General features: G+C 47.0%; 1 protein-coding gene across 1 annotated transcript in view; it reads right to left on the bottom strand.

Moving 5' to 3' along the window:
• Nucleotides 1-21,685, bottom strand: part of PKHD1 (PKHD1 ciliary IPT domain containing fibrocystin/polyductin) — a 515,144-nt gene that overhangs the window by 94,699 nt on the left and 398,760 nt on the right. The window contains exons 57-58 of the mRNA XM_075860893.1: nucleotides 14,594-14,759; nucleotides 11,628-11,776 (exon numbers count right to left, since the gene is read on the bottom strand). Of these exons, the coding sequence (XP_075717008.1) occupies nucleotides 11,628-11,776; nucleotides 14,594-14,759 (315 nt within the window). The remainder of the gene's footprint in view (nucleotides 1-11,627; nucleotides 11,777-14,593; nucleotides 14,760-21,685) is intronic.

The following is a 21,685-nucleotide window of genomic DNA, read 5'->3' as shown; positions in this document are numbered from 1 at the left end:
TTACGGGTCCCCACAAGACCTGCCAGTCTAGAGGAGTGTCTCCAGCGGAGGATTCTCCCATGGTCAGCCAGGCGCACAAAAGTCCTCCCTGGAGGAATGTCCCAAACTTGCAGGGGATTGACAGAGACAATGCAAGATAAATCAATAATGTTCTATGGAATTTCCATGGTGTCTTCTGTCTCGAAAGACCTAGACAAGGCATCAGCCCTCACAGTCTTGTCGGCCGGGTGATAAGGGAGCTCAAACTGGAACCTGGTAAAGAACAGTGACCACCTGGCCTGACGAGGATTCAGCCGTTGGGCCGTCTGGATATAGGTGAGATTCTTGTGGTCCATAAAAATCAGGATGGGATGAGCTGCGCCCTCTAGTAGATGTCTCCACTCCTCCAGAGCAAATTTGATGGCCAGTAACTCCCGATCCCCAATCGAGTAGTTGTGTTCTGCGGATGAGAAGAGTTTAGAGAAATATCCGCATACCATTGACTTGCCCTTGGAACCTCTCTGGAACAGGAGTGCACCAGCACTGACAGAGGATGCGTCCACCTCTAACGAGAACTGTAGAGAGACATGTGGATGATGGAGGATAGAGGCTGACGTGCAGGCACTCTTCAGGCTATTGAATGCGGTCTCTGCCTCAGGAGTCCACACCTTGGCGTTCATGCCCTTCTTAGTGAGGTTAGAGATAGGTGATGTCAGTGAGGAGAAGTTCGGAATAAACTGTCTGTAAAAATTGGCGAATCCCAGAAAGTGCTGTATGGCCGTAAAGCCTTGAGGGTGTGGCCATTACAGGACAGACTTTACCTTTTCAGGATCCATCTCGAGACCTCGATTCGAGACAATCTAGCCAAGGAAGGGTAGAGCATCTTTTTCAAACACGCACTTCTCCAACTTGGCATACAGACAAATTTCCCTTAACCGCAGCAAAACTTGACGGACATGTCTCTGATGAGTTCTAGGATCTGGAGAAAAAATCAAGATATCATCAAGATAGACCACTACACAAACATAGAGGAGGTCACAGAAAATGTCATTAATGAACTCCTGGAAAACTGCGGGAGCATTACACAGGCCGAAGGGCATTACTATATTTTCATAGTGTCCATCACGGGTGTTAAATGCAGTCTTCGATTCATCACCCTGGCGAATCCGGACTAGGTTGTAAGCCCCACGCAAGTCTAGTTTGGAAAAAATCTTGGCACCACGTATACGATCAAACAATTCTGAGATCAGTGGCAATGGATATTTATTCTTCACCGTAATCTGGTTGAGACCTCGGTAGTCAATACAAGGACGAAGAGAGCCATCCTTCTTATTGACGAAGAAGAACCCGGCTCCTGCCGGGGAGGAAGGCTTCCGTATGAAGCCCCTCTCCAAGTTCTCTTTCACATAGGCGGACATGGACAGAGTCTCTGGCAGGTAGAGAGGATATATGCTACCACGGGGAAGGGATGCACCAGGAATCAGCTCGATAGGGCAGTCATACGCCCGGTGTGGGAGCAATGCCTCCCTCTTGCTGAAGACGTCTGAAAATGCAGCATAATGACCCGGCAATCCTGCCAATGACCGAGGCAGAGAAGGCTGAGCCGAACAAATCTGCACCAGGCATCGGCTGTGACACTCAGGGCCCCACTGGAGAACCTCTCCGGAATTCCAGTCCAGGACTGGGGCATGTAGTCGGAGCCAAGGCAGGCCCAGCAACACAGGGTTAACGGCTTGGATAGGACATAGAACGACAGAAGTTCGGAGTGAAGTACCCCTACTCGGAGCCTCAGCGGCTTGGTCACAGCTATAACTGGATCTGGCAGAGGTAGACCATTTACTGATGCAACCATCCACGGCCTCTCCAGAGGGGTGGTGGGCAATTGAAGAAGATCCACCTGGTCTCTACAGATGAAATTAGCAGCGGATCCAGAGTCCAGATATGCAGAGACCTGATGCGTTCTCTCGCCGGACACAATGGTCACTGGTATGGACAATCTAAATGGAAGTCTTTTCTTATCCAAGGTTGTCTCTCCTACCAACCCTAGGCTTTGGGATTTTTGGGGACACACACGCACAAGATGGCCACTGAGGCCGCAATATAGACAGAGTCCCAAAGTGCATCTGCGTTGTTTCTCCTGGGTGGATAGCTTACACTGGTACATCCTCACAGACTACTTAGGAGGATCGACATCTGAGGACAGCAGGGGTTGCTGAAAAGTAGGGACCAGACTAGGAAGGCCTCTTTCCCGACGAACCTCTTGGAGGCGTTCTCGGATCCACATATCAATCCGAGCGGACAGAAGGATGAGGTCACCTAGGGTAGACGGTAGATCTCGAGCGGCAAGTTCGTCCTTAATTTTAAAGACAGTCCATGCCAGAATGTAGCCACCAGGGCCTCATTGTTCCATAACAGTTCTCCTGCAAGGGTGCGGAAGTGGATGGCGTACTCGCTCACGGAGGTGTCTCCTTGGCGTAGGTTAATCGAGGAAGCCGCTGCAGATGAGACTCTTTCAGGCGCCTCAAACACCATGCGAAAAGTCCGGAGGAAGCCCTGGAAGTCACAGGTCTCTGGTCCTTGTCTCTCCCAGATAGGGTTCGCCCATGCAAGGGCCTTGCCAGTAAGAAGAGAGATGATGAAAGCGACCCTTGCGCCATCAGACGAAAATGCCCTTGCATACAGGCTGAAGTGGATCTGGCACCGGTTCAAAAATCCACGACAGGTACTTGCGTCTCCATCATAGCGGTCAGGAAGTGGCAAAGAAAAACAAGGATCGACACTGCCAGGAGGTGTAGTCTGAGGAACAGTACTGCCAGGAGGTGGAGTAGGAGGAACGGCAGCTTGTGCCTCCTGCCGACGTGTGGTTAGTGGTTGAGGTCAAGACTATGTGCGGGCCAGTCAAGTTTTTCCACACCAAACTCCCCGAACCATGACTTTATGGACCTTGTACACTGGGGCACAGTCGTGAGGAACATAAAAAGGTCGAACCCCAAACTGTTCCGACAAAGTCGGAAGCTAAAATTGTCCAAAATAACTTGGTGTGCTGAAGAATTAAGATTTATCTTCACTGGAACTAAAGGCCGACCCCTGAAAAACAATCCCATAGCATTACCCCTCCTCCACCAAACTTTACAGTAGGCACAATGCAGTCAGGCAGGTAACATTCTCCTGTCATTCACCAAACCCAGACTTGTCCATCAGACTGCCAGATAGAGATGCGTCACTCCACAGAACACGCTGTTCCAGAATCCAGTGGCCGCGGCTGTACACCTCTCTATCTGACGCTTGGCATTGTGCTTGGTGATGGTGAAGGTTGGCATGCAGCTGATGATCTGGCCAGGGATTCCGCTCCTAGACGTCAGGGACTCCTCCTAGAGCGGAATCTCCAGACAGAGTCGGCAACGGGGATTCCGCTCAAGGAGTAGGCACTGACGTCCTTGTCCATATATGGACAGTGGCGTCAGGGAGTCCTCCTTGACGGAATCCCCAGCCACAGCTTTGGAAATGCTGTGGTTGGAGCTTCTGTTCAGGGAGTAACCCCTGATGTCACTGTCCATATATGGACAGTGGCGTCACGGGGTCCTCCTTGAGGGAATCCCCGGCCACAGTGTTGGCAATGCTGTCACAGGGGACTCCTCTGATAGAGGGAGCTTCAGTGGTGCTATCTATAGGGGACGGGGTGCTATAAACAGTGGGGTGGCACTATCTACAGGGGGGTGCTTTGTGGCACAATCTACAGGGGACGCTGTGTGACGCCATCTACAGTGGGTGCTGTGTGGCGCTATCTACAGGGGGCTGTGTGAAATCTACAGGGGGTAATGTGGCATTATATACAGAGGAAATTGCGGCATTATCTACGGGGGGGGGGGGGTGTGTGGCATTATTTACAGGGGGAAGGGGTAGCACTATATACAGCGAGGGTGGTGCTATCTAAAGGGGGGTGCTGTGTGGCAAAATCTACAGGGGGTGATGTGTGGTGCCATCTACAGTGGGCGATGTGTGGCACTATCTACAGGGGGTCTGTGTGGCATTATCTACATGGGGTACTGTGGCATCATATACAGAGTTCACGGTTTCATTATCAACACATGAAATTCATCTGTTTTTAAAAATGTGTCAAAAACGTAAAACACGGACACGGAACGGATACAAAACTGATGCAAAATGGCCGTCAAAAACGGACCTAGATGGCAGTTTTCAACGGCCGAGAACCGAACCCTGTTGAGCGAATAGAAACAACAGCGGTCCCTGCGTGGTTTGGGGTGGGTAGGAGATGCAGGGTGGGATTGGATAGCTGTAAAGGCGCCAAAAACGAGCTACTCCCTGAAGTTATGGCTGGTGTTTGGCGTCTTTGCAGGCTCACAAGGCTGCGTCGCAGATCTGATCTGAGTGGACAGCAGCTGCTTTCTGGGCTCTCTCTTGGCGCCGGCCTTGGCGCTGCACTGAATATAACACACGTGACATTACAATGTGTGTGTCAGACTTCAGTGTACCGCCAAGGCCGCAGCAGAGGAGAGCCCTGACATGGTAGACAACAAGTATCTAATCTATTATGTATCCAATCTATCACAAGCAATGCAACACTCTGATAAAAATTCATATTCATATTCAGACCCTAGACGACCTTTTTGGTGGACCGTTGTGGTAAAAACTGATGTTAAAAACAGATAGTATAAACCGATGACAACTAACAACAAGTGATGACAACTGATGGTTTTGTAGTAAAGATCGTGAAAAAGCCGGATGGCAACTGATACATTTTTGCATAATTTTTTGCATCAGTTGTAATCGCTTGAGAGACAAAAATACTGATGCTGATGCAACTGATATATGTGAACGCACCCTAAGGGCTCATTCAGACGAACGTCAATAACGTCCATGTGCTGCGCAGGAAAATCACGCGCAGCACACGGACCCATTGATTTCAATGGGCCCGTTCACACATGCAGGAGATTTCACGTTGCGTAAAACTCACTGCATGTCCTATATTGGTGCATTTTTCATGCACCTATCGCCAATTGAAGTCAATGGGTGCGTGAAAATCACTCACAGCACACGGATGCACATCTGTGTGCTGTGCGTGATTTACACATCAATTTAATTGAAAATAATGAAAACATTTAAAAGAGCATTGAGGTTCTCTTCTGGCTCCCAGGACCTCTGCTCTGGAACAAACCCCTTCCAATCCGCCAAATAAAACGTTTTTCTTTCTACTTTTTGAAGTCCAGGATCTCCTTAACCTCGAATACATCGGAAGAACCGCTGGGAGCAACTGCAAGGCTAGGGGTTTTTGTGTAGTGGTTCAGGACCACAGATTTCAGGAGGAACAGATGAAAAGGAGTTGGGGATACTGAGGGTAGGAGGCAGCCAAAGCTTATAAGAGACAGGGTTGATTTGCTGTAAGATCTCAAAGGGTCCGAGGAACCTGGGAGCAAACTTGTATGACAGCACCCTCAGCCAGATATTCCTTGAGGATAGCCAGACTTTGTTACCTGGAAGATACAGAGGTGGCTCTCTTCTCTTAGCATCTGCTTTTCGCTTCATGTGATCGACTGCCTGCAGAATAGAGGACCAGGTTTGCTGTCAGACCTGTAGAAAATCTCCAAATGCAGAGTCAGCTGCGGGTACCAGGGATGTAGCCGGAACAGGAAATAGTGGATGTTGGCCGTAGACAATGTAGAATGGTCTGGAGGTGGTGGACTCACTTGTGTGGTTGTTGTATGAATACTCGACCCATGGAAGAAGCTGTACCCAATCATCCTGCTGCATGGAGATGAAGTGGCGAAGATAATTCTCCATGATTTGGTTAATCGTCTCGACTTGGCCATTGGACTGGGGTTGGTAGGCTGAAGAAAAGTCTAACTTCACGTCTAGGAGTTTAAAGAGGGCTCTCCAGAATTTCGAGGTGAACTGAACCAGCCGATTTGACATGATATGAAGAGGCAAGCCATGCAAACGGAAGATGTGTGGGATGAAGAGATTCGCCAGTCGAGGAGTAGAAGGTAGGCCGGTGAGCGGGCTAAAATGAGCCATCTTCGAGAACCGGTCCACCACCACCCAGACCGTATTGCATCCTGCAGAGGAAGGAAGGTTAGTGACAAAGTCGATTGCTATATGCTGCCAGGGGGCATTGGGCACAGGCAGAGGTTGGAGCAGACCGGCAGGCTCGGAGTGAGCAACTTTGTTGGAAGCACACAAAGTGCAGGAGGAGACAAAGTTCACAATAACTTTGGGCAGCGTGGGCCACCAGAAATGACGGGCAATCAGATCTCGGGTCTTATGAGCACCCGCTTGCCCAGCCAGTTTGGGGCTGTGCCCCCAGCGAAGGATTCTCCTCCTGTCTGCTGATATACAGATAAAAAATAGAGTCTCCAAGGCGCTGCTGCACGGGGAAAGCAATGAGCATAAAAGGAAGTGTATGGTATAGGTAATTTATTGAAAACAAGGCTACGCGTTTCAATGCCGCACCGGCATCTTCATCAGGATGGCCTGATGAAGATGCCGGTGCGGCATTGAAACGCGTAGCCTTGTTTTCAATAAATTACCTATACCATACACTTCCTTTATGCTCATTGCTTTCCCCGTGCAGCAGCGCCTTGGAGACTCTATTTTTTATCTGTATATCAGTATATCCCTTGCGGTTTTCTGTGGAACACCGGCACCGAGTCCTGGCAGCAGCAGCAACCATTCTCTCCACTGTTCGTTGTCCTTTGATCCTAGGTGAGCACCTAATTGGATTTCTGGATTTTGCACCTCTTTACCCTTGGTAATCTACACTATGTGGCGCTGTGTTTTGTGTCTCTTATCCTCCTGTCTGCAAAATGCACAAAAGTCCTCCCCGGAGGGATGTCTCTAACTTGCAGAAGATTAGCACTAATAATACAGGATGGGTCAATTATACTTTGTGGAGGCTCCACGGTGTCCTCTGTTTCAAATGACCTGGACAGGGCATCGGCCCTCACATTTTGGTCCGCGGCCGGTAGTGGAGCACAAACTGGAACCGGGCGAAGAACAGTAACCACTTGGCTTGACGGGGGATCAGCCGTCGAGCCGACTGGAGATATGTAAGGTTCTTGTGGTCGGTGTATATCAGGATGGGGTGGGCTGCGCCCTCTAGCAGATGTCTCCACTCCTCCAGAGCCAATTTAATGGCCAGTAACTCCCGAACCCCAATAGAGTAATTGCGCTCTGCAAAGGACAAATAGTCTCGGGTAATAGCCACATATCACTGCCTTTCCTTTGAGGCCTCTCTGGAACAGAAGTGCACCTGCACCAACAGAGGAAGCATCCATCTTCAACGAGAACTGTCTAGAGATGTCAGGATGATGGAGGATTGAGGCTGAGGTAGAGGCATTCTTGAGGCTATTAAATGCAGATTCTGCCTCTGGAGTCCACACCTTGGTGTTCACATCCTTCTTGGTAAGGGTAGAGATGGGAGCCTTCAATGATGAGAAGTTTGGGATAAACTGCCGGTAGAAGTTGGCAAAGCCACACAAAACACTAAGAACCGCAGGCCGTGAGGACGTGGCCATTCCAGGATGGACTTTACTTTCTCAGGATCCATCTTGACACCTTGATCCGAGATGATGTAACCCAGGAAGGGTAGAGAGTTATTTTCAAAGACGCACTACTCCAGCTTGGCATACAGACGATACTCCCTTAATAGCAGTAGAACTTGATGAACATGCCTCCGATGAGTCGTCAAATGAGTCGAGATAGACCACAACACAGACATAGAGAAGATCTCGTAAAATATCATTGAAAAATCCCTAGAAAACCGTGGGAACATTACACAGACCAAAGGGCATCAACAGGTATTCGTAGTGCTAAACGCTGTCTTCCACTCATGACCTTGACGGATTCGGATCAAATTGTAAGCCCCACGCAAGTCTAGTTTAGAGAAGAGCTTGGCTCCTCGTATGCGGTCAAATAGTTCGGAAATTAGTGGCAACGGATATTTGTTCTTGACCGTGACTTGATTGAGACTACGATAGTCAATGCAAGGCCGAAGAGATCCGTCTTTTTTCTTGACAAAGAAGAATCCGGCCCCGGCCGGGGAGGAGGATTTGTGTGTGAACCATTCTCATCATTCAATCATTCCATATTCTCCTTGATATAGGCAGAGTCTCTGGCAGGGAGAGAGGGTTTAACCGACCACGGGGAGGGGACACATTTGGAAACAGTTCAATGGGGCAGTCATAATCCCGGTGTAGAGGAAGCATCTCAGCCTCCTTCTTGCTGAAGACATCTGCAAACTGAGAGAAATGAGGGGGTAATCCTGCCAATGACTGAGGCAGAGGAAGCTGGACAGGATGGATCTGTAACAGACAGCGGATGCGACTATTGGAGAACCTCTCCGGAATTCCAGTCCAGGACTGGGGCATGTAGTCGGAGCCAAGGCAGGCCCAGTAGGACAGGATTGAGGGCTATAGGCAAAACAAGAAACAAAATTAGTTCCGAATGAAGGGCTCCCACTTGGAGCTTGGAGCTTCAGCGGCTTGGTTTCAGATACGATCGGGTCGGGCAGAGGCAGTCCAGTCACCGAGGCAACAGCCGAAGACGTCTCCAGAGGGGCTGTGGGCAACTGGAGAAGATCCACTAGGTCTTTTTGGATGAAGTTTGCTGCGGACCCTGAGTCCAGATATGTAGAGACCCGGTGCGTCTTTTCACCAGACACAATGGTCACGGGAATGGGCAGTTTCGGAGAACTTTCTATCTAGCGCCGATCCACCTACAGTTGTCTCTCCAACCAATCCTAGGCATTGGAGTTTCTTTTGCTTCTGAGGGCACAAACGCACAACATGGCCTCCGAGGCCGCAATACAGACTAAGTCCTGAAGTGCGTCTGCAGTGTTTCTCCTGGGCAGACAGTTTGAGCGGTCCACCTTGTCCTCTGGTGGGAGAACTGGTGAGGCAAAAGGGATTGCTGGAAGATAGGGGCCAGCTTAAGGAATCTTCTCTCCCGACGAACCTCTTGGGATCGCTCCCGGATCCTCATGTCAATCCGGTTGGCTAGAAGTATGAGGTCATCCAGGGTAGACGGCAGATCACGAGCGGCAAGCTCGTCTTTAATTTTAGGAGACAGTCCCTGCCAGAATGTCGCCACCAAGGCCTCGTTGTTCCAGGTCAGGCCTGCCGCCAGGGTACGGAACTGAATGCCATACTCGCCAAAAGAGGTGTCCCCCTGGCAAAGGGTCAGAAGTGATGCAGCTGCTGAGGAGACTCATCCAGGTTCCTCAAACAAAGTGCAAAAAGTCTGTAGGAAATACTGGAAGTCACGGGTCTCTGGTCCCGGACGTTCCCAGATAGGGTTTGCCCATGCTAGGGCCTTGCCAGTAAGGAGTGATACTATAAATGCGATCCTTGCACCATCAGTAGGAAATGCTCTGTTATATAGACTGAAGTGGATCTGGCACTGGTTCAGAAATTCCCTGCAGGTCCACGCGTCTCTGTCATAGCGTGGCGGTAGTGGCAGCGAGAATTGGGAGTCAGCACTGGTACTAACAGGAGGTGTAGCGGGTGGAAAAGCCGGCGCAACAGGAACGGATGCTGAGATGACTGCAGCTTGTGCATCCAGACTAGCATATCCGCCGGCATGTCTTGTGATATCATCACGGTCTTGGGTTGACCAGCGGGGTCTATAGCCTGAGCGTACTGTCACGATCTGTGGGTATGTGGACCCACTGGGCTGTACCGCCATAGTGGGATAGCAGCTGGCCAAGCAGCGTACCAAATCAATGTCTATATAGTCCAAGCACAAGGGTACCCGTAGCAGTTCAGACAGTAGTAACGACTAGGCTCAGATGGGACCATTGCAGCCGACACCAAGCGTGGTAACACAGCAGGCATGACCGATGTCACAACACGACTCCAACTTTCTAAGGCACAGGAACAACGGTAGCACGGGATACAGGATAGAGGTAGCAGGTACGGGAAAACTGGCAACAGCATAACACTAAGGGACTATTTGCAAGACATAAATCATCAACATTAAAATAAAAAAAAATGCTGGAAATAAATCACTCTGTGTGTAATGAATCTATAGAATATATGAGTTTCACTTTTTGAATTGAATTACTGAAATAAATTAACTTTTTGATGATATTCTAATTCATCGAGAAGGACTAATATATATATATATATATATATATATATATGCATATATATATATATATATATATATATATATATATACACACACACACTGTGGTATTTCACGTACAAATCAGCTTTTATTTTCAACTTGTGCTACAAAAAAAGATTAATATTTGATTTGTGTAGAGAACAATATCCCGTACAATGGCTTTTATTAATCTTCTTCTGTATACACAACAAAGCCTAGGTATAGCTCCATTACTTTGCCTTGAAAACGACCTGGTATCTCCAGTATCATAAACAAATTGTCTATGTAACCTCGGCGTCAGAGAAATAACAGTCTCGGAGCCATTTTCTGCTGCTTTTTTCATTTTTTCTCTCGGATCCCCAGCAGTATTTTATATTAGAAGGCTTCGGAGCCCAGGACATCAGCGGTCGAAAGCGAGAACATAAATTTCTGCGGAGATTAAAGAGACATATACCTAGTTTCAGTCTTTGAGGCCAATAATTGCCTAGGAAAGAAAATGAGATTTCCCCTCGGGCTACAAGAAAATGGCATATTCAGGCTTAGATACAGGCAGACACGTTTTCTGTCAGCCTTCTAGTTGCATCTGTATCTCCGGCGTCCTGTCAGTCCTGACAAATGGAGACGCACAGGATAAAAAAAAAGTAAGATCACGATAATGCTGTTTGAAGTTCTTACAGCTACAGACAAGAGAAGCGATGAATTTCTGCAAGGAAGTCAGGAAATACAGAACGTAAAATAGCAAACTGAAAGACAGAGATATAGAGCGAGAGATTCTCTACAAACCACACGTATCAGGGCAGTCAAAATACCAGATTATTGGAAGATACTTACCAATGGACCATCTTCCCAATGATGGCGTCTACGTTAAATTTCTCCACTGCTCATGTGTTGACTCCACGGATGTGACGATCACAACCATTGGATGTGTTGAAGATGGCGGCAGGATGCTAGTGAAGTAGACGCGATGTAGCTGAAGATGAATTGATGCCAATGAATAGGCAACACCCTAGTATAGAGGTTGCTGGTGGTGACATCTATGGTGATGATCAACCAGCAGTGCTGGACTATTAAGTGCTACTAACTATTCCAGGAAAGGTAAAAAAAAATTGCCACTACCAGAAGAGCAGAAATTCTAGTCCACTGTGCCCCTGAATACAGGAAAATATTTGTATGATTTTAAAACAATAATTGTCGGCAGTGCAGCCACTGGGCTCAGTACCACCAATGCCCTGGCAACGTGTTCCTATCCTCGGCATTAGGAGTATGAGGAAGATGGTGTCCAACCACCACCATTTCCTTTTTTGTTGGTTTTCTGAGCTAGGATATTAAACCTTTCCCCTATTTATCATGTCCCCTGAGAATTTTGGGAGTTAAGAAAAATGTATAGGCACCTTCGAGGTCAAAAATACTTAGGTCAATTGACATGGGCATTGTATGTTGAAGATATGAGTGGATTTTTGGGGCTCCATTGAGACACTTACTTTAAGCTGACTCCTCGATGGATGTACTCGAGAGTATTTACTTACCAACATTGTAACAGGGATGAACGGCATCAAGTTCTGATTTGGGGAAGACGGTGACTGGAGGATTGAAACCAAGAAAACTGCCATCCAGATCTTTGAATAGCCCTGCCTGTGCTCCTGAACATTCAGCCAATAAAGGGCACTCTGCAGTTCTGCCGGGAAATGAGAAGACCATGTAATTGCTGAATCGCTGTAGACCTATTTGTCCTTTAATGTAAAATGATGAAGAGATAACTAACAAATGAAATACACAATTTCATATTACTCCTTGGTCTATCTATACCATTATGTGTTCTAGCTACTCCCCACAATATCAACGGAAACAACTACCCAGAGGTTATCACAACTCTGAACTATCGTAAATGACCAGCTAGGGGTATCTGCAATAGAGACAGTCACGCCACTGCTATAATACCCTGAAGGTGCATGGGGCACCAATTCCCAATCCTTGGGGTGCTTAGGGGAACAGTGTTTTGGCACCTTCAACCACCACCCTCCTGAAAATCTAGAGAACTGTAGAGTTAATGGTTCCAATAAACTACGTTTGTGACTTTACTATGAAGCCTTCTCTTCTCAATAGATGCCTGCCATCCCTCTGTCCTATAGCGACGACACATGATGATAGTATAGATAATGAACAACTCCACCAAAAATGCTTCTTCAACTGTTGATCAAAGTCTCTTAACAAAGATTTTCCAGAGGTTTCCATGGACAGGATTAGGCCTTGAACTGAGTAACATTACTATATATGGTAAAAGGTATATGGACCCCTGACCATCACATCTATATGAGCTTGTTGGACATCCCATGCCAAAACTATGGGTGATAATATGGAGTTTGGCCCTCTTTGCGGTAGAACAGCCTTCACTAGATTTTGGAGTGTGTCTGTGGGAATTTGTGCCCATTCAGCCAAAGTAATATTTGTGGTGTTAGCTGCTGAAGTTGGTGGAGAAGATCTGGCAAACGGCATTCCAATATATCCAAAAAGGGTTAGATGGGGTTGAGGTCGGGGTTTTGTGTAGCCACTCGATTTGCTCCACATCAAACTCCTCATCCCATGTCTTTATGTCGCTCACTGTGTGCACTGGGTCGCAGTCATGGTGGAACAAGTAAAGGACCGAACCCCATATGGTTGCAAAAGTTGTAAAATGTCTTTGTATCCTGTAGCATTAACATTATCCTTCACTAAAATTTAGGGGTCCAAACCCTGAAAAACAGTCCCAGACCATTACCCCTCTTCCACCAAACGTTACAGTAGGCCCTATGCATTTCAGTAGGTGGCATTCTCCTGGCATTTGCCAAACCCAGATTCCTCCATCATGCTGCCAGATAGTGAGATGTGATTCAACCAGAGAACACGTTGCTTCAGAGTCCAGTGACGACGTGCTTTACATCACTCCAGCCGCCGCTTGGCATTGTGTATGGTGATCTCAGACTTGTGTGCAGCTGCTTAACGTGGAAACCCATTACATTAAGCTCCAGACACACAGTACTGGTGCTGATGTCACTTCCAGAGGCAACGTTGATCTGTGTAGGGAGTGATACAACAGAGGAAAAGTGATTGTTACTTGCCACGCACTTCAGCAGTTAGCGGCCCCGCTCCGTGAGTTTGCGTGGTCTATCGCTTCGTGGCTCAGCTTCTGTTATTCCTAGACACTTCCACTTGACTGGTGAATCTAGCAGATCAGAATTTCACCAACTAACTTGTGACAAAGGTGGCATCCTATGACCGTGCCATATGTAACGTCACTGAGCTCCTCAGTATGACCCATACTACTAGTAATGTTTGTCTATGGGGATTACATGGCTGTTTGCTTGATTTTATGCACCTGTTTGCAATAGGTGTGGCTGATATGCCTGTAAATAATTAGGATGGAGTCCATATACTTTTGGTCATATAGTGTATAGATTTATGTTTTTATATACTTTTATATTTTCTTAGCGTATTTGATTGCGGATAGATATAACCTATAACTTTTGCAAGATAACAAAAAACATTTACAGGTTATATTGGAAAAAAATAAAATAATTTTTTAAATAAATGTATTCATCTAAATAAGCGACTTACTGTAATAATTGATCTACAGCACACAACATGGAAAGCAAATGTACAGATATAGCAGGGCTGACAAAAGACGAAGCCAAGGTCAGGATCGGAAGTCAGTAGCTGGAGGCAGACACTAGGTACAAACACACTCAGACAGTGAGTGTCAGGAAAAGAGGTACAAATTGCCCTTCAGAGTGATGTCATCAATGGGCGTCAGCTGCCATGGCAGCGCGATGCATCCAGCTGAACATCGCACCAAGGAGAGAACAGTGCAGAATAGCCCCTGAGAGGAGAAGAGAGGGGAAAGAAGAGGCTATGTATTTCTATGAAGACTGGGTGACACTGTGACTAAATGTTATCGCTGTAGCTGCTAAAAATGGCTGTTGTAGTTTAGCTACTTTCTGAACTTAGAGAAAGAAGAAGTTAGGAGTATAACTGGCTGATATAAGAAGCTCACAGTGATGTTCTAGAGATTTTTTGAGCAGAGACGTAAGTTACTATGGTGTGAAAATGTTACAGTTTAGTACCATAGTCAGCTCTGCTACATCTGTGACAATGGAAAAATACAGCATAAAATGTAGAAAATTGCAATCAAAGAACGAGAGAAATTTCTCAGAAAATAAGGAAAGGGTCCAAGTGAAATGAAGGAAACTCCTTTGAAAGTCGTCTTGTGCTTGGCAGACCTTTTCTTTCATCATAATTGTCAGTGAAATTGCAATTTTGCTCAGTTAGAAGCTAATGTAATACGTATCCTTTAATTTTAATTTCATGTGTTTTTTTAAAGGGGAAGGAGGGCACAATAAGCTGGATTGTAGTGATTTAGTAGTCATCGGTTTGCTGGGGGAATGAGTGCATTGTAGGGGTCAGGTATTACAGGAACATTTAATGACGTCATAGAAATAAAATCTTCACTACGTGGTACCTGTCCGGTGGATGGAAGTAGAAGACGTGGTCAGGTCTGATGTCAGACGTCCTGATTCTCTCGGCTGTGATTGGACACGTTATTGCCATGTTTCCCGGATTGGACATGATGCAAGTGTCAATGTCATCACTGTAACAGCTCTTCTTAAATCCAGAAAAGGTGACATCTGATGGGATCAACACAAAAACTCCTCATTGGTCCACGTACAACGTGTGAGTGGAAGGTCTTAATTAAATATATTATTAATTTCAAGGAATTAACTAAAATATCCCTTTAAAGAGTTTTTACAGTCCTAAGGAATGAATGGTTCTCCTCAGAATAGATCATCAATACCTGATAGGTGGGAGTCCAACTCACGGCACCCCACCTATCAGCCGATTTGAAGGGGGTGCGAGCGCGACCTCCCCTTCTTTCCTTATCTGCTTGTATTGTGAATTACTGGCACACTTGTAGCGGCGGTTTACAGTATAAGGCTATGTTCACACGCAGTCAGCAAAAATGTCTAAAAATACGGAGCTGTTTTCAAGGGAAAACGGCTCCTGCTTTTCAGACGTTTTTTGAGCAACTCGCGTTTTTCTCTGTGTTTTTTAAGGCCGTTTTTGAGCTGTTTTCAATAGAGTCTATGAGAAAACGGCTCCAAAAACGTCCCAAGAAGTGTCCTGCACTTCTTTTGACGAGCCGTCATTTTACGCGCCGTATTTTGACAACGACGCGTAAAATGACAGCTCGTCTGCACAGAACATCGTAAGACCCATTGCAAGCAATGGGCAGATGTTTGCCGACGTTTTGGAGCCGTCTTTACAGGCGTAATTCGAGGAGTAAAACGCCTCCATTACGTCTGAAATGAGGTCGTGTGCACATACCCTTAGGGTCAGTTTACACCGTGTTTTTTGGCCCTGATTTTGACGCGGAAACCATGTTGGAATCAGCGCCGAAAAACTTCTGAAATTACGCCCCATTGATTTCAATGGGAAGCAGAAGCGTTTTTTTTCCCTGGGCGACTTTTCCCTGGGCATGTCTTTTCTTGCGAGGCTTCCGCCTCTGACCTCCCATTGAAATGAATGGGAGGCAGAAAAACCCGCGTTTCTAAACGTTTTTCTCTGTGCTTTTTGCCCGTGGTCCTTGCATTAGCTTCAATGACCGCAGGCGAAAAACGCGCAAAAAATGGAATTCTGAGGCAGATTTTTTCTGCCTGCAAAAAACTCAGTGTGAACAGGGCCTTACAGTCTTCTTTTATTCACATGAATGGGAGAAGGCTGTAATACTGTGAACCGCCGCTACACGTGTGTCGACAATTCACAGTATAGATTATAGGTTGAACTTAAAGAGAAGCAGTTCCTTCTAAACAGCTGATCGGCGGGGGTGCCGGGAGTTGGACCCCCACTATCCTGAGGATAGGCCATCAATTTCTTAGGAAAACCCCTTAAGGACACAGCTAATTAAAAAAAAAATGTATTTGCGTTTTTTCATCGTCGCATTCTAAGATGTTATTCCCACGAACGACTTAATCGGCTGTGTGAAGGCCATTTTTTTAACCGCTGCCACACGGCTGCATTAAACTCAATGTACTAAGGGGCTATTCACACGGCCGTTGTTTTAACGGAACGTGTGAACGACCTGTGAAAAAATAGGACATGTCCTATTTTTGCCCATTTTCCTTGGATCCCTCAATAGACTCAAGTATCCGTCGAAAAAACGATTCCGCACGGATGTAAACCGGACGTTTTTTACTTCCGATTTTACACGCGTTCGTGTGAATGAGGTCTCAGAGTCATAACTTTTTTCATGTTCTCGTCGACACAGCCGTATGAGGGCTTGTTTTTTGCAGGACGAGTTGTAGTTTTTAACGGTCCAATTTACTGTATTATGTAACGTACTGGGAAAAGCTAAAAAAATATATTGTGGGTAGTTTTCTTTTTTACGGTGCACGCTATGCGGTAAGGCCTCATGCACACGACCGTAGCCATGTGCACGGCTGTGATTTTCGGGTCGGCCGGCATCGGACTGTCAGCCGCAAGCCGCCCGCAAATCGCAGGCCATGCGCATGGCCGCCACCATTGTTTTCAATGAGCCCAGACCGCAGAAGACGGCCGTAATAAGACATGCCCGTTCTTTCTGCGGGCCGTGCAAAGACCGCCAAAACTACGGTCGTGTGCATGGCCTCATAGAAATGAATGGAGCCGCAATTCTCCCGTGGATTTTCGGGGAAATTGCAGCCGCAAAAGCACGTTCGTGAGCATGGGGCCTAAGAATGACGTGAACTTTATTCAGAGATACCAAATTTATAAAGTCTTATGTTTTGATAGTTTTACTAAATAAAAACAATTCCTTAAAACATGAATTTGTTTTGTGTCGCCATATTTTGAGACCCAGAACTTTTTATTTTTCAATCGAGAGAGCGGTGTGAGAGCTTGATATTTGAGAGGTGAGCTTTCGTTTTGATTGGTAACATCTTGTACCATTTTAGACTTTTTTAATCACCTTTCATTACATTTTTTGGGGGAAGCGAGGTGAAAAAAAATGCCATTGTGAATGTATTATTATTTATTATTTCCTACAGCGTTCACGCTACGGGTTAAATCATATGGTTTTTCAAAAGTTTTTTATTTTAACAATTATGTCTACGTTTATCATTGTTTACATTTTATAATGTAAAAAACGGGAAAAGGTTTTTCTTTTTTTTTACTATTACTTATTTTAATTTTGCTCTTTTTAAAAAATAATATTTTACATTTATTTATTTTTCTTAGTTCCCCTAGGGAACTTTACCATGCGACCGCTAGATAACTCATGCAATAAACGGCAATACTGTACTTACGGTATATATTGCAGTGTATTGCATTTTTCGAGGTTCTACTATTAAGTCTTGCTTCTGGCAAGGTTTCATTATTGGACGCAGAAGGCAGACCTGCCATGGCATCCAATCAGCCCTCTCCCACTGTTTCATCACTCAGATGCTGTAGTCTAGACAGCAAAATCTGACGGGTTAAATGGCCGGAATCAGATTTATCTCCAATCCCGTCGTTGCAGGCAAGTGTCAGATGTGTAAAACAGCCGGCACCCAACTGTTAGGGTATGTTCACACGGCCAAATTTCAGACGTATACGAGGCGTATTATGCCTCGTTTTACGTCTGAAAATACGGCTCCAATACGTCGGCAAACATCTGCCCATTCATTTGAATGGGTTTGCCGACGTACTGTGCAGACGACCTGTTATTTACGCGTCGTCGTTTGACAGCTGTCAAACGACGACTCGTAAAAATACAGCCTCGTCAAAAGAAGTGCAGGACACTTCTTTCAGACGTTTTTGGAGCTGTTTTCTCATAGACTCCAATGAAAACAGCTCCAAAAACGAGTTGGTAAAAAAATGAGTTGGTAAAAATGCGAGTTGGTAAAAAAACGTCTGAAAAGCAGGGTCTGTTTTCCCTTGAAAACAGCTCTGGATTTTCAGACGTTTTGGTTGACTACGTGTGAACATACCCTTATGGTGCAGGATCAGCTCCTGTGCCCCTGTGCCCGTACTATATTAACAGAGTCCACATCCGCCGTACATGTACGGAAGATGTGGCTAAGGTGTTAGAAGAAATGGTGGGACGGCCAACTTGCCAAATCTCCACAATTGCTCTCAGGTCAGAAGATACAAGCTGTGTCTGGGAAACAATGCACCCATTGGGATTGCGCCATGCATAAAGCGATCCAAGTGCTCAGGGCTAGAGGCATCCCAGAGCATACAAAAAACTCAGGCAGATAGAAAACGTTCTGCTAACCCCTTGTTTATGGTCGGGGATCTGGTGTGGCTATCGTCTAAAAATTTGCGCCTTAAGGTCCCGTCCAAGAAGTTTGCTCCCCGGTTTATAGGGCCGTACAAGGTCATTGAAATCCTCAATCCTGTCTCCTTCCGACTGGAGTTGCCCCCATCTTTTCGAGTACACGATGTGTTCCATGCCTCCCTCCTTAAATGCTGCTCCCCGTCCTTGGCTCCCTCGAGGAAACCTCCGGTCCCTGTTCTCACCCCTGAGGGGGCAGAATTCGAGGTGGCCAAGATTGTGGACAGCAGGATGGTCCAAGGCTCCCTCCAGTACCTGGTCCATTGGAGAGGATACGGGCCTGAGGAGAGGACTTGGGTACCCGCTCGGGATGTTCACGCTGGGATATTGGTCAGGAGGTTTCACCTTAGTTTCCCCAGTAAATCAGGTCCACTTAGAAAGGGTCCGGTGGCCCCTAATAAAAGGGGGGGTACTGTAAAGGATCTGCCAGGCACAGCTTCGGGGTTAACGCCCATAGATAATCAGTCTGCATCTGCTTCTATGTCTGTGAGACTGACTCCATCTTCCACCACTCAGGATGGCAGGCTTAGGAGTGGGAGAACCTATCACAGCCTGGCCAGACGTAGCTAGCTCCCGCCCTCTGTCTATTTATACCTGCCTTTCCTGTTCCTCCTTTGCTTGTGATTCTTCTCGTTTGGTTTCCTGGCCCTGCTGCAGCTTCTTGTACTATTGTCCTTGCTTCATATTGACCCCGGCTTGCTGACTACTCTCCTGTTCTGCGTTTGGTACCTCGTACACTCCTGGTTTGACTCGGCTTGTTCACTACTCTCCTGCTCTGCGTTTGGCACCTCGTACTCTCCTGGTTTGACTCGGCTTGTTCACTTCTCTTGTTGCTCACGGTGTTGCCGTGGGCAACTGCCCCTTTCTCCCCCTAGCTCTGTGTACCCTTGTCTGTTTGTCTGTCGTGCACTTATTGAGCGTAGGGACCGTCGCCCCGTTGTACCCCATCGCCTAGGGCGGGTCGTTGCAAGTAGGCAGGGACTGAATGGCGGGTAGATTAGGGCTCACTTGACTGTCTCCCCACCCCCGTCATTACATAATCACAAGCCCATACCTAGTCTACCCTGGTCCCTGACACCACTATGGACCCCCTTGAGACCCTGGCTCAGCAAATGCAGGGTCTCTCCCTACAGGTCCAGGCCCTGGCTCAGAGGGTCAACCAACCTGATGCTACCATGGTAGTCCCTCTAACCTCACCTCTTGAACCCCACCTCAAGTTGCCCGACCGGTTCTCAGGGGACCGGAAGACTTTTCTCTCCTTTCGGGAGAGTTGTAGGCTCTATTTTCGTTTAAAGCCCCACTCCTCAGGTTCTGAGAGCCAGCGGGTGGGTATAATTATGTCCCGGCTCCAGGAAGGGCCCCAAGAATGGGCCTTCTCCTTGGCTCCTGACGCCCCTGAACTTTCCTCCGTTGATCTTTTCTTTTCTGCTCTCGGACTCATCTATGACGAGACTGACAAGACTGCTTTTGCCGAGAGTCAGCTGGTGACCTTACGTCAGGGTAAGAGACCTGTTGAGGAGTATTGCCATGACTTTAGGAAGTGGTGCGTAGCTTCTCGGTGGAATGACCCTGCCTTAAGGTGCCAGTTTAGGTTGGGTCTGTTGAACGCCCTGAAAGATCTGCTAGTTAGTTATCCCTCTTCTGACTCCCTAGACCAGGTTATTGCTTTAGCGGTACGACTTGACCGACGTCTCAGGGAACGACAACTTGAACGTCTTGATGTTTTCTCCTCTGACTCCCCCATGATGCCTCCCGAGGTTCCGTTGCTTCGTTCCTCCCCGGAAGACTCGGAGGTACCTATGCAACTCGGGGCCTCCGTGTCCCCCCAACAACGTAGGGATTTCCGCAGGAAGAATTGTCTCTGCTTCTACTGTGGGGATGACAAGCATCAAGTGAACAACTGTCCTAAGCGTAAGAATGCAGCCGGAGAACTTCCGCGCCTAAGTGATCATCGGGGAGGTCACTTGGGCGCACAGGTATTTCCCGTAAATATGAAACATAATAAAATCTTGCTTCCCTTTCAGGTCTCTTTTGGTGGTAGGTCTGCTACCGGCAGTGCTTTCGTGGATTCAGGGTCTTCTGCTAATATCATGTCTGTGGAATTTTCTATGTCTCTAGCTATGCCTTTGATTGATTTGCCTAAACCTGTCCCGGTAGTGGGTATCGACTCCACTCCTCTTGCTAATGGTTATTTTACACAGCATACCCCCGTTTTTGAACTCCTTGTTGGCTCCATGCATTTGGAGCAGTGCTCTGTACTGTTAATGCAGGGATTATCGTCCGATTTGGTTTTAGGCCTTCCCTGGTTGCAGTTGCATAATCCCACATTTGACTGGAATTCTGGGGACCTTACCAAATGGGGTAATGAATGCTTGACGTCATGTTTTTCTGTTAATTCTATTTCTCCCCCTGAGGAGGTGAACACGCTACCTGAGTTTGTTCAGGACTTCGCCAATGTTTTCTCTAAGGATGCCTCTGAAGTGTTACCTCCTCATAGAGAATATGATTGCGCAATCAATTTGGTACCAGGAGCTAAGCTCCCTAAGGGTAGGATATTTAATATCTCTTGTCCCGAACGTGAAGCCATGAGAGAGTATATCCAGGAATGCCTGGCCAAGGGTTACATTCGCCCCTCTACTTCTCCGGTAGGTGCTGGCTTCTTCTTCGTAGGGAAGAAGGATGGTGGTCTTAGGCCATGCATTGACTACCGAAGCTTGAATAAGGTCACTGTAAGGAACCAGCATCCCCTTCCTCTGACTCCTGATCTCTTTAATCAGGTTCAGGGGGCCCAATGGTTCTCTAAGTTTGATCTACGGGGGGCGTATAACCTTATCCGCATCAAAGAGGGGGATGAGTGGAAGACTGTGTTTAACACGCCCGAAGGTCATTTTGAATACCTCGTCATGCCCTTTGGGTTGTGTAATGCTTCCGCGGTCTTCCAGAATTTCATAAATGAGATTTTAAGAGACTACCTGGGGGTATTTCTTGTAGTGTACCTTGATGACATACTTGTGTTTTCCAAGGACTGGTCCTCCCACATTGAGCATGTCAGGAAGGTGCTCCAGGTCCTTTGAGAAAACAAACTGTTTGCAAAGACCGAAAAATGTGTGTTTGGGGTGCAGGAGATACAATTTTTGGGCCAAATCCTCACTCCTCATGAATTACGCATGGACCCTGCCAAGGTCCAGGCTGTGGCGGAATGGGTCCAACCTGCCTCCCTGAAGGCGTTACAGTGCTTCCTGGGGTTTGCTAATTATTACAGGA

Source organism: Rhinoderma darwinii, chromosome 4, assembly GCF_050947455.1.
Source record: "Rhinoderma darwinii isolate aRhiDar2 chromosome 4, aRhiDar2.hap1, whole genome shotgun sequence".
Lineage (NCBI taxonomy): Eukaryota > Metazoa > Chordata > Amphibia > Anura > Rhinodermatidae > Rhinoderma > Rhinoderma darwinii.
This window is presented reverse-complemented; position numbering and strand designations above follow the sequence as displayed.